The sequence below is a fragment of the Dysidea avara genome, chromosome 1 (assembly GCF_963678975.1).
Source record: "Dysidea avara chromosome 1, odDysAvar1.4, whole genome shotgun sequence".
Lineage (NCBI taxonomy): Eukaryota > Metazoa > Porifera > Demospongiae > Dictyoceratida > Dysideidae > Dysidea > Dysidea avara.
In genome coordinates, this window is record NC_089272.1 from 590,596 (window position 1) to 603,584 (window position 12,989).

The following is a 12,989-nucleotide window of genomic DNA, read 5'->3' on the forward strand; positions in this document are numbered from 1 at the left end:
GAACTTTAAACTATAGAGTAGGGACAATGTAGTACCACAATAAGAGTACTGAAACAAGTTGGATTGGAGCAGAGTTGGGGTCGTTACACTAAAAATGTAACTAGTTACATATTACTCGTTACTTTTACGTGATGTAGCGTGCTACAGTTACATATTACTTACTGAAAAAAGAAACGAGTTACATTTTACTCGCTACTCTGAGGGCTGTAACTAGTAATAATACTAGATGAATAAAAAATTGGAAATTTTAAAATGGGAATAGGGATCGCTGAAAAAAGCCACCAAACAAGAAGGGATCGCTGGGGTGGTAATGTAAACCATAAATCCCTATTTTGACTCTCTGTCATAAATATTTAGTTACATGCTCCCCTGAGTCATTTTAAAATGAGTCAAAATAAGGATTTGTGGTTTACATTACCACCCCAGCGATCCCTTCTTGTTTTCAGCAATCACTATTCCCATTTTAAAATTTCCAATTTTTTATTCGTCTAGTTTGTGTACTTTTTATTAACCCAGTAATGGATTTGTTTTACTGATAATGATAATTGTTGTAGATATACGTAGAACAGTTTACAATTAGTAGCTGTCAAGTTCAGTGTAAGCTTTGTTGTTGTCAGACACACTTGACTGCATTATTAGAGTATTTACCTGACTGCTCTTGGCTGTGGACGAGACTATACATTACACACAACAGTGAGCAGCTGTTGTCTAACTTGTACATGTGTCAGGACTCTAGTCTCTTACTCACATTAGCATCCTAATGCAGTGTTCATGAATATACACACACCAAATTGTATGATATTGAGCTAGCTACCTGTCACAAGACAATTGAAGACATGGAACTCTGACAAGCATATAATTATAAGTTAAAATAGTCAGTGGCTGTGCATTTATTATTTCAGCCAAGACCGTACACAATAAGAATCATATACAGATTTTCCATGGGTGCATGGACTACAACATTGGCTCACTGGTGCACAGTAGTATAAATGATAATATAATGCTACATACAATATAGTTTGTGCAGCTAGAGTTTGTTGTTCATGTGAGTATTGTATTCATTGAGTATACCACAGTGAAGAAATCTATGTTGACATGTATATGAATGCATGACTTCCCACAAACAATATGTGTTATTAACACTTTACAGTGACCAGCACTGAAGGTCTGAAGCTAATGTGTATGCACACACATCATTCACAACAACAAAGCCAGGTACTGTGTATAGCTGCAATGCCTATAAACCATGGGTTATCAACAGCATGAAGCCATGTTGTTTACACAATGTGGTCAGACAATTATGGCACTCACGAATAGTTTTAATTTTAATTAACACTAATACTGACTCCACCCAACTTTAGGCTTTACGTGGAAAGGAAATGTGGTTTATAGAAACTATATTCATAACAATGAATAATCTCTGGTGTCTGCGCTATCCCGGCACTTCTTTATGTCTCTGAGAGAGCGCTTGTATGGTCGCTCGTAGCAAATCGCGACCATGCGCTTACAGGAAGAAGTAGACTATACTCACCACGCAGAGACGCTATGCGCGATCCTCTAAGTCTAAGAAGTGCTGTTGAGTACTTGATTAATGCTGCAACAAAACCCAAAGGAGCTCACACAATGGAATCCTGTAATTTTATTGTTATACGGCTTCTTTAGTAAACGGAGCTGCTGCCAATAGTGTAATAGCGAAGAGAACTTAGAAAATTTTCGAGGTGTAGGGTGGTTGGCGATCTGTAGAATACGGGCTTATTAATAGGTCATGGACACGCGGAAGGACTTAGTAAGCATGGCTATATAGTTTTTAGTGCGAAAAAGTGGATAACTTCTGCTGTACATGAGTGAAACAAAATAATATTATGAATAATAAGAATCATGAACCACGATAGTGGGTTCATAATAGGGATTGCCCATGTTTTTTGCAAAAATCCTAATAGAACGCACACCTAAAAACCACCTTGAAAAGCATCCTTCAATTCAAAACAACCCTCTGGTGGTTCTTTGCAATGAGTATAGGTCCACTAGTAAGTATCAAGTGAAAAGGAAACAGTATGTGTATTTCAGACAACACTGAAATTTGCCAGTTTGTTCATCATGAACCACGATAGTGGGTTCATAATAGGGATTGCCCATGTTTTTTGCAAAAATCCTAATGGAACGCACACCTAAAAACCACCTTGAAAAGCATCATTCAGCTCAAAACAACCCTCTGGTGGTTCTTTGCAATGAGTATAGGTCCACTAGTAAGTACCAAGTAAAAAGGAAACAGTATGTGTATTTCAGACAAAACTGAAATATGCCCTTTTGTTCATATTATTATTATTCATAATAATAATAATTATTATTATTATTCATAATAATAATAATTATTATTATTATTTTTTCACAGGTATAGCGAAGTTTACAAGGAGAATCCTGGGATAAAAAGTAGCAAGGCTTGCTGAATGGATCATTGTGCATGTCCATGACCTATTTTTGATTTCGTTTTTGGATGGAAACGGCCCAAACCGGGCTGTTTCTTCTTTCCGAAATGCCATCACGCTCGAGAAGCCATACAAGATCGCACTCAGAGTTAAGTTTTTTTGGTGTGCGTTACTTGTGGCTAATAGAATCTGTCTTTATTAAACTCAGTATAGGCCAGGAAGCTTAATCTGGGCTGATGACTTTGTTGCAAGGTGGTTTTTTCCGCTCCGTGATTATTGTACGTGGGCGGGTTATCCATATTAAATGCTCTAATAGAGCAGTCATGTAAATACTCTAATAATGCAGTCAAGTGTATAACAACAATCCTTGCACTGAATTTGACAGCTATTAAAGGCACCAGTAATGTACATTGTAGCTCATATTAGGAGACCCTCAGTCTGTATGCACATTGCAATTTAATCAGTTTCATGTGTGTACTGAAATGTTGACGGTGTTACTATGCAGAATGCAAAATTACACAATTCACAACAGTCTTCATTATCAATCAAAGAAATCCATGTTAATTTGTACACATGTTATTGTAGTCAATAGCGTGAGAAGATATTGCTGAGGAGATGATATGTTCCAACAACTTGCAGCAAATACTAGTCAATGATATAGGTCTATAGTTCGATGGATTAGTACACAGGCCTTTCTTGTATACTGGTGTTACATATGCCCTCTTCCAGTCTGAAGGGAGTTCACCCTGATGTATAATGCAGTCAAGTGTATAACAACAATCCTTGTACTGAATTTGACAGCTATTAAACGAACCATTAATGTAAATCGTAGCTCATATTGGGAGACTCTCAGTCTGTATGCACATTGCAATTTGATCAGTTTCATGTGTGTACTGAAATGTGGACGGTGTTACTATGCAGAATGCAAAATTACACTATTCACAACAATTTTCTTCATAATCCATTACTGGATTAATAAAAAGTACATAAACTAGATGAATAAAAAATTGGAAATTTTAAAATGGGAATAGGGATCGCTGAAAAAAGCCACAAAACAAGAAGGGATTGCTGGGGTGGTAATGTAAACCACAAATCCCTATTTTGACTCTTTATACTCAAATGGAGCATTTATAGATAGTCAAAATAGGGATTAGTGGTTTACATTACCACCCCAGCGATCCCTTCTTGTTTCGTGGCTTTTTTTAGCGATCCCTATTTCTTATTTTAATTTTTTAATATGTCTAGTTTGTGTACTTTTTTCCAAATCCATTGATGGATTATAGTTAATTGGCACATTATAGTGTAGCCTAAGCTAACAGAGATTCCTCAGTTTAAAAGGTTAACTCATTAACTAGATATCTTAATGCAATATTATTTTGTAATCTATGATAAAGACTGTATTTTCATTCTGATTTGTACACGCACAAAATAATAAGGTAGGGTATATTAATTCCTACTCTACTCAATGTTTCAGCCACCATCGTCACACTTTGTACCATTGCTGAAAACACACTGCTATATGAGCTAGCTACCTGTCAGAAGAATTACTGATTGTGCACCTATCATACAGGAGACAGTGTTGATGATAGCACAGGAGACTTGAAGAAGAACAAGATGTCTTAGGTGTTTATTCTAACAGAAGGAAAAGAATGAAACTCTATGATACAAGTTATAAGAATGGTAACTGTTAGTGTTAATTCCTGTAGAGTCCATTTTTAAAAAAAAGAGAAGAACGATGCATACATCAAGCATGTGCATTATAGGTGTAGAGTTGTCTAGCAGAATAGGTAGTGAAGAGATAGCTATACATTGTAGCTGTAGTGCTATTATTGAAGTGATGACGCTTACAACACCTTTGTATAAATGTACGAGTTGCACGTATGAACATGCAAGGCTGCATGCAGCAGCAACCGTGTGAGTTGGTGTTAATCAAGCTAAATAGTAGGAGATAGCTAGGCTTGGCTGAAAAGTCTTCCTATGCCGGTGTCTGCATGTACACATCACAATGTCACTATACTAGTGGCCAGTGACGTAGCCAGTCTTACATGATTACCAGGGATTTGGCAGTCATACCCATGCAGGACTACTTTAAACTGGCATATTGAGTTCCAATTGCCAGGACTTAGACTGGGCTCTAGCCCTGGAAAGCCTAGGTGTAGCCTGCTAGCAACAGTGTGTCATAAAGTGGAACACCATAGGTATAGTCAGCAAATTTAAGTCTGGTTAGCATGTGTTCATAATTACTTGCAACTGTCAATGTCACTAGCTGATCGGAGAATGTGCTAGAGTAAGAACACAGTAGCTAGTTACAGTGACATAAACACACAATCCTCCCATATAAGACTGTCAGGCTTCACACCCTTAAGTTGTTTATGACATGGATACCATATGGGAGGGTTGTTGATGATATATGGTTAGACCACAAAACATTTTTAAATGGTAGGGTTGTAATAAACACCCCACCCAACCTTTTCTGTGTGTGAAAAGCAGCCATAATATCAGTGCTACCATTCTTCCCCCTATAATGGACAAACAAAGCACTCACTGTGATGGCTAGGAAGAGAATAAACGGATGCCTTGCATGTGCGCTTGAACGGTTTCTCGTAGTGAACACGGGAAGTTTACTAGAGACCCTATTATGGCGATCTTGTAAGGTGCACAACTTCAATCTGCCATCTATTAACGTTATAAATACTATAGTCGAACAATATGCATCCCTGAGCACACAAGATCCCATAATTTTGTTCTTCTACGGCTTCTTCCGTATACGGAACAGCAGGCAATGGCGAAGAAGAACTTAGAAATTTATCGAGGTGGAGGCCGGTTAGCGATCTGTGGAGTACGGGTTAATTAATGGGTCATGGACACGCAGAAAGACTCAGTGAGTAAGGCTGTGTAGTTTTTATCGCGAAAAAATGGAAGCCTTGGGCTGTACATGAGTGAAACAAAATAATAATAATAATATTATGAAAGATGAATAAAAAATTGGAAATTTTAAAATGGGAATAGGGATCACTGAAAAAAGCCACCAAACAAGAAGGGATCGCTGGGGTGGTAATGTAAAACACAAATCCCTATTTTGACTCTCTGTCATAAATATTTAGTTACACTGTACATGCTCCCCTGAGTCATTTTAAAAATAGGGATTTGTGGTTTACATTACCACCCCAGCGATCCCTTCTTGTTTTGTGGCTTTTTTTTCAGCAATCCCTATTCCCATTTTAAAATTTCCAATTTTTTATTCATCTAGTTTGTGTAGTTTTTATTAATCCAGTAATGGATTTGTTTTATTGATAATTGTTGTAGATATGTAGAGCAATTTACAATTAGTGGCTGTCAAGTTCAGTGTAAGCTTTGTTGTTGACACTTAATTGACTACATTATTAGAGTATTTACCTGACTGCTCTTGGCTGTGGACGAGACTATACATTACACACAATATTGAAGAGCTGTTGTCTAACTTGTCTTACTACAAGTGTCAGGACTCTAGTCTCTTTGTCATTGTCATCATATTATAGTACCCTAATGCAGTGTTCATGAATATACACACACCAAATGGTATGATACTGAACTAGCTACCTGTCACAAGACAATTGAAGACATGGAACTCTGATAAGCATATAATTATAGGGTAAAATAGTCAGTGGCTGTGCATTTATTATTTCAGCCAAGACCGTACACAAGAAGAAGAATCACATGCAGATTTTCCATGCATGGGTGCATGGACTACAACATTGGCTCACTGTTGCACAGTAGTATAAATGATAATATAACGCTACGTACAATATAGCTTGTGCAGCTAGAGTCTGTTGTTCATGTGAGTATTGTATCCATTGGGTATACCACAGTGAAAAAATCTATGTTGCGGACAATATATGAATGCATATGGCTTCCCACAAACAATATCAGTGTGGCATTCACAAATAAATTGTTTCACATACCACATTATATACATAATACAGTTAGCCTGTAGAGTAGCTAATCTGCATGCACATACATCATTGACAACAACAAAGTCAGGTACTGTGTAGCTGCAATGTCTATTGTAAACCATGGGTTATCAACAGCATGAAGCCATGTTGTTTACACAATGTGGTCAGACAATTATGGCACTCACGAATAGTTTTAATTTTAATTAACACTAATACTGACTCCACCCAACTTGAGGCTTTGTGTGGAAAGGAAATATGGTTTATAGAAACTAAATTCATAACAATGAATAGTTTCTGGTATCAGCACTACCACTTTGTTATGTCTCTGAGAGAGCGCTTGTATGGTCGCTCGTAGCAAATCGCGATTGTGCGCTTACAGGAAGAAGTAGACTATACTCACCACGCAGAGACGCTATGCGCGATCTAAGTCTAAGAAGTGCTGTGGAGTACTAGATTAATGCTGCAACAAAACCCAAAGGAGCTCACACAACAGAATCCTGTAATATTGTTATACGGCTTCTTTAGTATACGGAACTGCTGCCAATAGTTCAATGGCGAAGAGAACTTAGAAAATTTTCGAGGTGTAGGGTGGTTAGCGATCTGTGGAATACAGGCTTATTAATAGGTCATGGACACGCGGAAGGACTCAGTAAGCATGGCTATATAGTTTTTAGCACGAAAAAGTGGATAACTTTTTCTGTACATGAGTGAAACAAAATAATATTATGAATAATAATAATAATATGAACAAAATGGCAAATTTCAGTTTTGTCCCAAATACACACACTATTTCCTTTTCACTTGATACTTACTAGTAATTGCAAATAACCACCAGAGGGTGGTTTTGAGTTGAAGGATGCTTTCCAAGGTGGTTTTTAGGCGTGTGTTCTATTAGAGTTTTTGCAAAAAACATGGGCGATCCCTATTATGAACCCACTACCGTGGTTCATGATAATAATATGAACAATTCGCATAAAATTCGCAATTTTTGAATGGTTACAAATTTCGTCTAGACCATTTTTACTGCTATATCACAATTTTTCTGAGTTCAGTGTTTGATAATAAGCCTTCTGAGGGTTGTTTTATGCTCGAGTCTGCTTTCTAAGGCTGGTTTTAGGTGACTGCTCTATTAAGATTTTCAAAAATTCCACTGCGATCCCTATTATGAACCCACTATCGTGGTTCACGATAATAATAATATGAACAAAACAGCAAATTTCAGTTTTGTCCCAAATACACATACTGTTTCCTTTTCACTTGATACTTACTAGTGGACCTATACTAATTGCAAATAACCACCAGAGGGTTGTTTTGAGTTGGATGATGCTTTCAAAGGTGGTTTTTAGGCATGCGTTCTATTAGAGTTTTTGCTAAAAACATGGGCGATCCCTATTATGAACCCACTATCGTGGTTCATGATTACATATTACATTTGTTCGTTACAAACTATAAAGTAAGTCCAACCTTCTAAATACAAGCTACCAGCCTACAACTACAAGTGACATGAACAAGACACGTGTTTCTCTGGTGTAGTTCAGCCACAAATACATACTTTGTTGTTGTATCTTGGCCTCAAGGGCACTCCCCACACACTATCATTCTTTGTCCATGCCTATAATGCTATCTCCAGTTTTGTCTGGACCCAAAATGCAATCAATCATGTGCCTGGATACAGTGTGCCTTAAAAATAAGTAATGCGTTACATTTGTTACAATTTTCGGATGTAATATCTGTTACATATTACTCACTACTTTGTCATGTAACGCATTATATTACTCAATACTGTAAAAGTAATATTATTACGTAACGCGTTACATTTGTAACGTGTTACCCCCAACTCTGGATTGAAGTAGTATGTAATGTCCAATTGATGTAAAACAATAAGAAGCAAATATCCCTACTGTGCTGTGGAGATGAAACGCACAATAGGGATATTTGCTTCCTATTGTTTAACAGCAATTGGACATTACATACTGCTATACTCCAATCCAACTTGTTTCAGTACTTTTTATCGTGGTACTACATTGTCACTACTCTAGTTTAAAATTCCTAATTTTCTAATACTTGTTTGTGAACTTTTTCTGCAAGTTCATGACCACTAAACACACTGTATAGTCGTGCAAATTAATCTAATGAGAGTTTTGAAAACAGGTCTTGAACATTTATTATATAGTTATACAACAGGTACGAGTGCTCTGCCTGATATAAACACATGAGCCTGAGGGCCGTTAGGCCTGAAGGCAAGTGCATTTATACAGGCAGAGCACAAGTGCACGTTGTATAACTGTTATGTACCACTCACCTAATATGTAGGTGGGGAGAGTCTCACAAGTCAGCTGTAACACTTATAAAGGCCAGGTTTCTAACTTCGATTGTGGGTAACCATGCTGAACATTGCGATGACGTTCCCTTTACAGTACTGCAGCCACCTGAGATATTGAAAGCTAGTACGCTATGGGTTATATCACTAACCTGCATTTGCTGTTCGACTCTCATCATGTAGTGCTCTCAATCGCCATATAGACTAAACACCAGACTAATCGCCATAGTGATTCTCGAGCGAAAAAAAGCAACTAATAGACGGTTTAAGTAAACAAAACCTAACTACTAAATGATATTCTTACTATTCACACTGGCTAGACTCGAATCTGGTGGTGGCATGACAAAAACTGGTTACCACAATCGAACATAAAGATGAGTATTATTTAGAATATAATAGTTTTATTGAGTCATTGTCGAAGTGGACTACAGTTTAATCTGGGGTCAGATGGCACCGGACTAGTAAAGTGTACAAGTACGTTTATATATGTAGACTAGAGTTGTGACCCCCGCACTGGCTTTTTCAATCGCCATTGACTGCTTGGCAAACATTATACATATTGGTGACGTTATGGCCCACAATCGACCTTTACATGTCAGGCTATAAAAGAATTTGAGTGAACTGTGAGGTGTCTTTCCACCTATTAGGTGAGGTGTTTAGGTGAGGTGTCGCAGTGGTCTCGGCTGCTAGCACTTGTGCGTTGCTGCACAAAACCGCAGCCTCGCAATATCTGTATAATTTTATTGCACTGCAGTCGGTGTATTATAACTTATAATGCACTAGTTGCAGTCTGTAAAACTGCAACAAGTGTGTTATAAGTTATAATGCACTCGCTGCGGTTAGCAAGAGTGCCATATACAAATTATGGCACTGGCAGGGCCTTTGAACTGCCCACGCAGAGTGGTACATCCATAGTAGGAGCTGAATGTAGAACTAAATTTTTTATCTATTTTATAGCAATGTTGGTGCTAACTGTTGACCAGATTTGATGTCATTAGTTTCCTTCAACCTGTCTGAAGCTATGAATCATTCAAGTTGGTAAATTGGATGTGTACATGGGAAGACCCCTTTTCACAAAACCGGTCACAATACGCAGTTATAGTTAATGACAGCACTGTATATAGGTGTATGCAAGTAGTCAGCAAATCTTTGCCGATTAGCTAAATGTATAACATGTCACATCATTATTATTGCTAAACTGTATTCACTTAGAAGTTCATCAAATTGTCTTACTAACTTTGTTTACATGATAATAGTAGCACTTAGCTATAGCTATAAGTGACTGGATTTGACAAAACCAGGCTTCCACACACAGCCATATTTGTGACTTTAATGGGCCATAACTCAGTGTAGGAGTACCTCTTTTAAATTTTGACATGTTTTTGCTTAATGCAGTGAAAGGATCTTGTGAAAATTGTAGCATACTGAGTGGTCAAATTACAAGCGGTTAAGGTGGAAGCCTGGTTTTGTCAAATCCGGTCACGTATGTGGTTTGCTTGATACATCCTGTGAAGAAGCACAAAGAAAGTCATGAAGGAAAGCATGCTACCAGTCTGGATAATGATGAAGTGAACAAGAGAAGCAGCTAGTGCAGGGGAACTCTAAGGTTTGGAACCCCCATTTGGCAGATTCCTGACTGAGTCTAACTGCTGACAAATTTTTCTTCTCCTAAAATCAGTTTATCAGTCAAAGAAGCACTTATTAGCTATATGACAAAACACTTTCTTCTAGCTTTGTTTACAGCAATAATACTTCAAATATCACTTGTATCTGTAATAAATACCTCTAAAAATAATTATCATTTTTATCTTCTAAAACAACTGTAAAAGGCTTTAGTTGCATTTCTAAATTCCTAAATGGTAAGATTTAACAGTGAAACATTGCTGGTGAGCCTACCATTAACAGTAGAGCTTCCCCTTTTACAAGTCTGGATCCCAGCGGGCCTACATGTAGTGAACAGTGCCTTTGTACAGTCACAGCAAACATTCAGAAATGCAAGTAGTTAGCTTAGTTAACTTTGCTAAAAAATCACTTGCAGGGGCAGATCCAGGGTTTGGAAAGGGGAGGTGCACCAGGATAGTAGGTATGGAGCAGGGGATCTGGGGGGCACAGCCCCCAGAAGCTAAAACTATGTCACATGTTTCAGGACTGAAAATTAAATGTACAAAGTGGTTTTCTGCACACAAATATCTTAATCATGCTGCTTTCTAAGTGGACTCAGAGTTGTGGATAAGTGACAGCAACTTAACAAAAATGTTTCTGGTTGATCTGAAGGCACTTTTGGGCTTGATTTTACTCAACCAATACTGTAATGTCATTGTGAGGAAAAGATGAGGCAGGTTTTTGGGTGATATTTTATTGCAGGCCACACCCACACCTTCATTGTCCCTACTATACAGTACTATGATTACTTCCACAATGATTTTATGTAATGTTTGTTCTATAAACATGTGTAACATTTGTACGTACTGTTTATGCCACAGATACAGCCATCACCACAAAGGAAGCATTATGGTACGTATGTAAATGTAAAATTTAATATGTTTACTATAAATTTTGCTGTACAAAAGGACTTTGATACTGTGTTGTGTAAAATTTTGAGTGCATTGCATAATCTACATAATTGTAGAACAACTAAATGTGACTTGCTGAGCAAAAACGGATCATTTTTGTGCATTCCTCGATTCCCTTCTCAGTTTTCTATAGTAACAAAGGAGTGGACAGCTTAAGTTTCAGCCTTTTGTGATGAATAGTCTTGGAGTTATATAGCGCTAGACAATTGGAACAGAAATAAATTTGATTTGTACAGCAACTGTACAGCATCTAACCTACAGGCGTTTATTTTATTCATGAAACAAGCCATGAAGTCTGGGCTTGTCTTAGTATGTTCACCATGAACTGGCACATTGATCAAAGTATAGTGTTTTCCCTGTACATCTCTGTACGGTCAAAGATGAAAGCCATTGTAACAATGATGTTTCACTACATACCAAAGTGTTTAAAACATGTCAAATTTATATGTAACACTTTCACACCTCAGATCAAAGGAGCCGCCCGGGCTACATTTTGTATGTAGTCCACCTAGCTGGGGTACATATGAAATATAGCCGGGCTACAACTGGGAACTGATTATGTATGTATCATACAGTACGATAGTAACTGTATAGTAGGGACCACAAAGCAGTAAGCATGGCCCACAAAATAAAATCACCCAATAACCAGCCTCAATTTTCCCTGACAATGATGAAGCAGTATTGGTGAGGTAAAACTGACCCCAGACAAGCTTTCAGATCAACCTGAAATGCTTTCAACAAGTTGCTACGGAATTTTAAAAATTTTTTATTCAACGGAATTTTCTACTGACTGAGTAAGTAAGTAAGTAAGTAACTGACTGATGCCTTCAGACAAGCGTAACTCGATAACGGCTAAAGCTATGGGCTTGATTTTTTCACTGTTCGACGTCGCTTCGGCCCGCTACAATCTACGCATACCAAAAGAAATGGTGCTGTGACCTAAATTTATTAATTATCATCTGAAAAGTGAAGCATCCATTAAGGCAAATCCAACTCTTGCAAATATGGCAAGCCCTGAACTTTCAGTGCTGGTCACTGTAAAGTGTTAATAATAATAATAATTGATTGACATATGTAACAGGTTTGATGTCTTCAGTGTGGCAATCTTGGGGACTACTAAACAACTGACAAGAGTTACTTCTCCTGTTCTGGTGATTAGTACAATACTGGTATATTGCAGCATACTAAGAGTTGAAGAAGCCCCTTCAAAAGATGAAATTGCTGTAGTGACATTACCTTGTGCACAAATATTCAATTGGTCTGCTAGTTCTTGACAAATAAAGAACTGTTGTACACCCTCATCAAACAGTATGTTGGCACTGCAACGATGACAGCCAACTCTCACTTCTGTTACAGATGTATTCAGTAAACATTTAAGGCATTTTCACACTTAATGCACATTGAATGAGGATCCAGCTGTGGTCAGACTGAGAGTAGATTGAATTTGCATCAATCCATTTCACAGTACGTATGCAGCAACTGAATTCAATTCACTTTCATAGCACGTGAATTAGTTAGTTTATTACATAACAAAAATTTAAATAGTGTCGGCCATTGTACTACCTTCTTCGTATTCCTTGGAGTAAGAAAAGTATTCACAGCAAGGAATGTCGTTAGTACACTTACAAAATGTTGGGTGCCAAGAAGCTGGTTATTTCTTATGAGGAAACCTGTACTGGGCACAATAATTCAGAATGGTACGCTATTTCTTCAACACTCACTGATGGTCACTGTATCA

At 37.6% G+C, this 12,989-nt stretch overlaps 1 protein-coding gene across 1 annotated transcript in view; it reads left to right on the top strand.

Annotated features, from left to right (window-relative positions):
- The window catches only part of LOC136242173 (uncharacterized), a 113,500-nt gene that overhangs the window by 76,579 nt on the left and 23,932 nt on the right, over positions 1-12,989 (top strand). Inside the window, exon 16 of the mRNA XM_066033595.1 lies at positions 11,162-11,192. Within this exon, the coding sequence (XP_065889667.1) occupies positions 11,162-11,192 (31 nt within the window). The remainder of the gene's footprint in view (positions 1-11,161; positions 11,193-12,989) is intronic.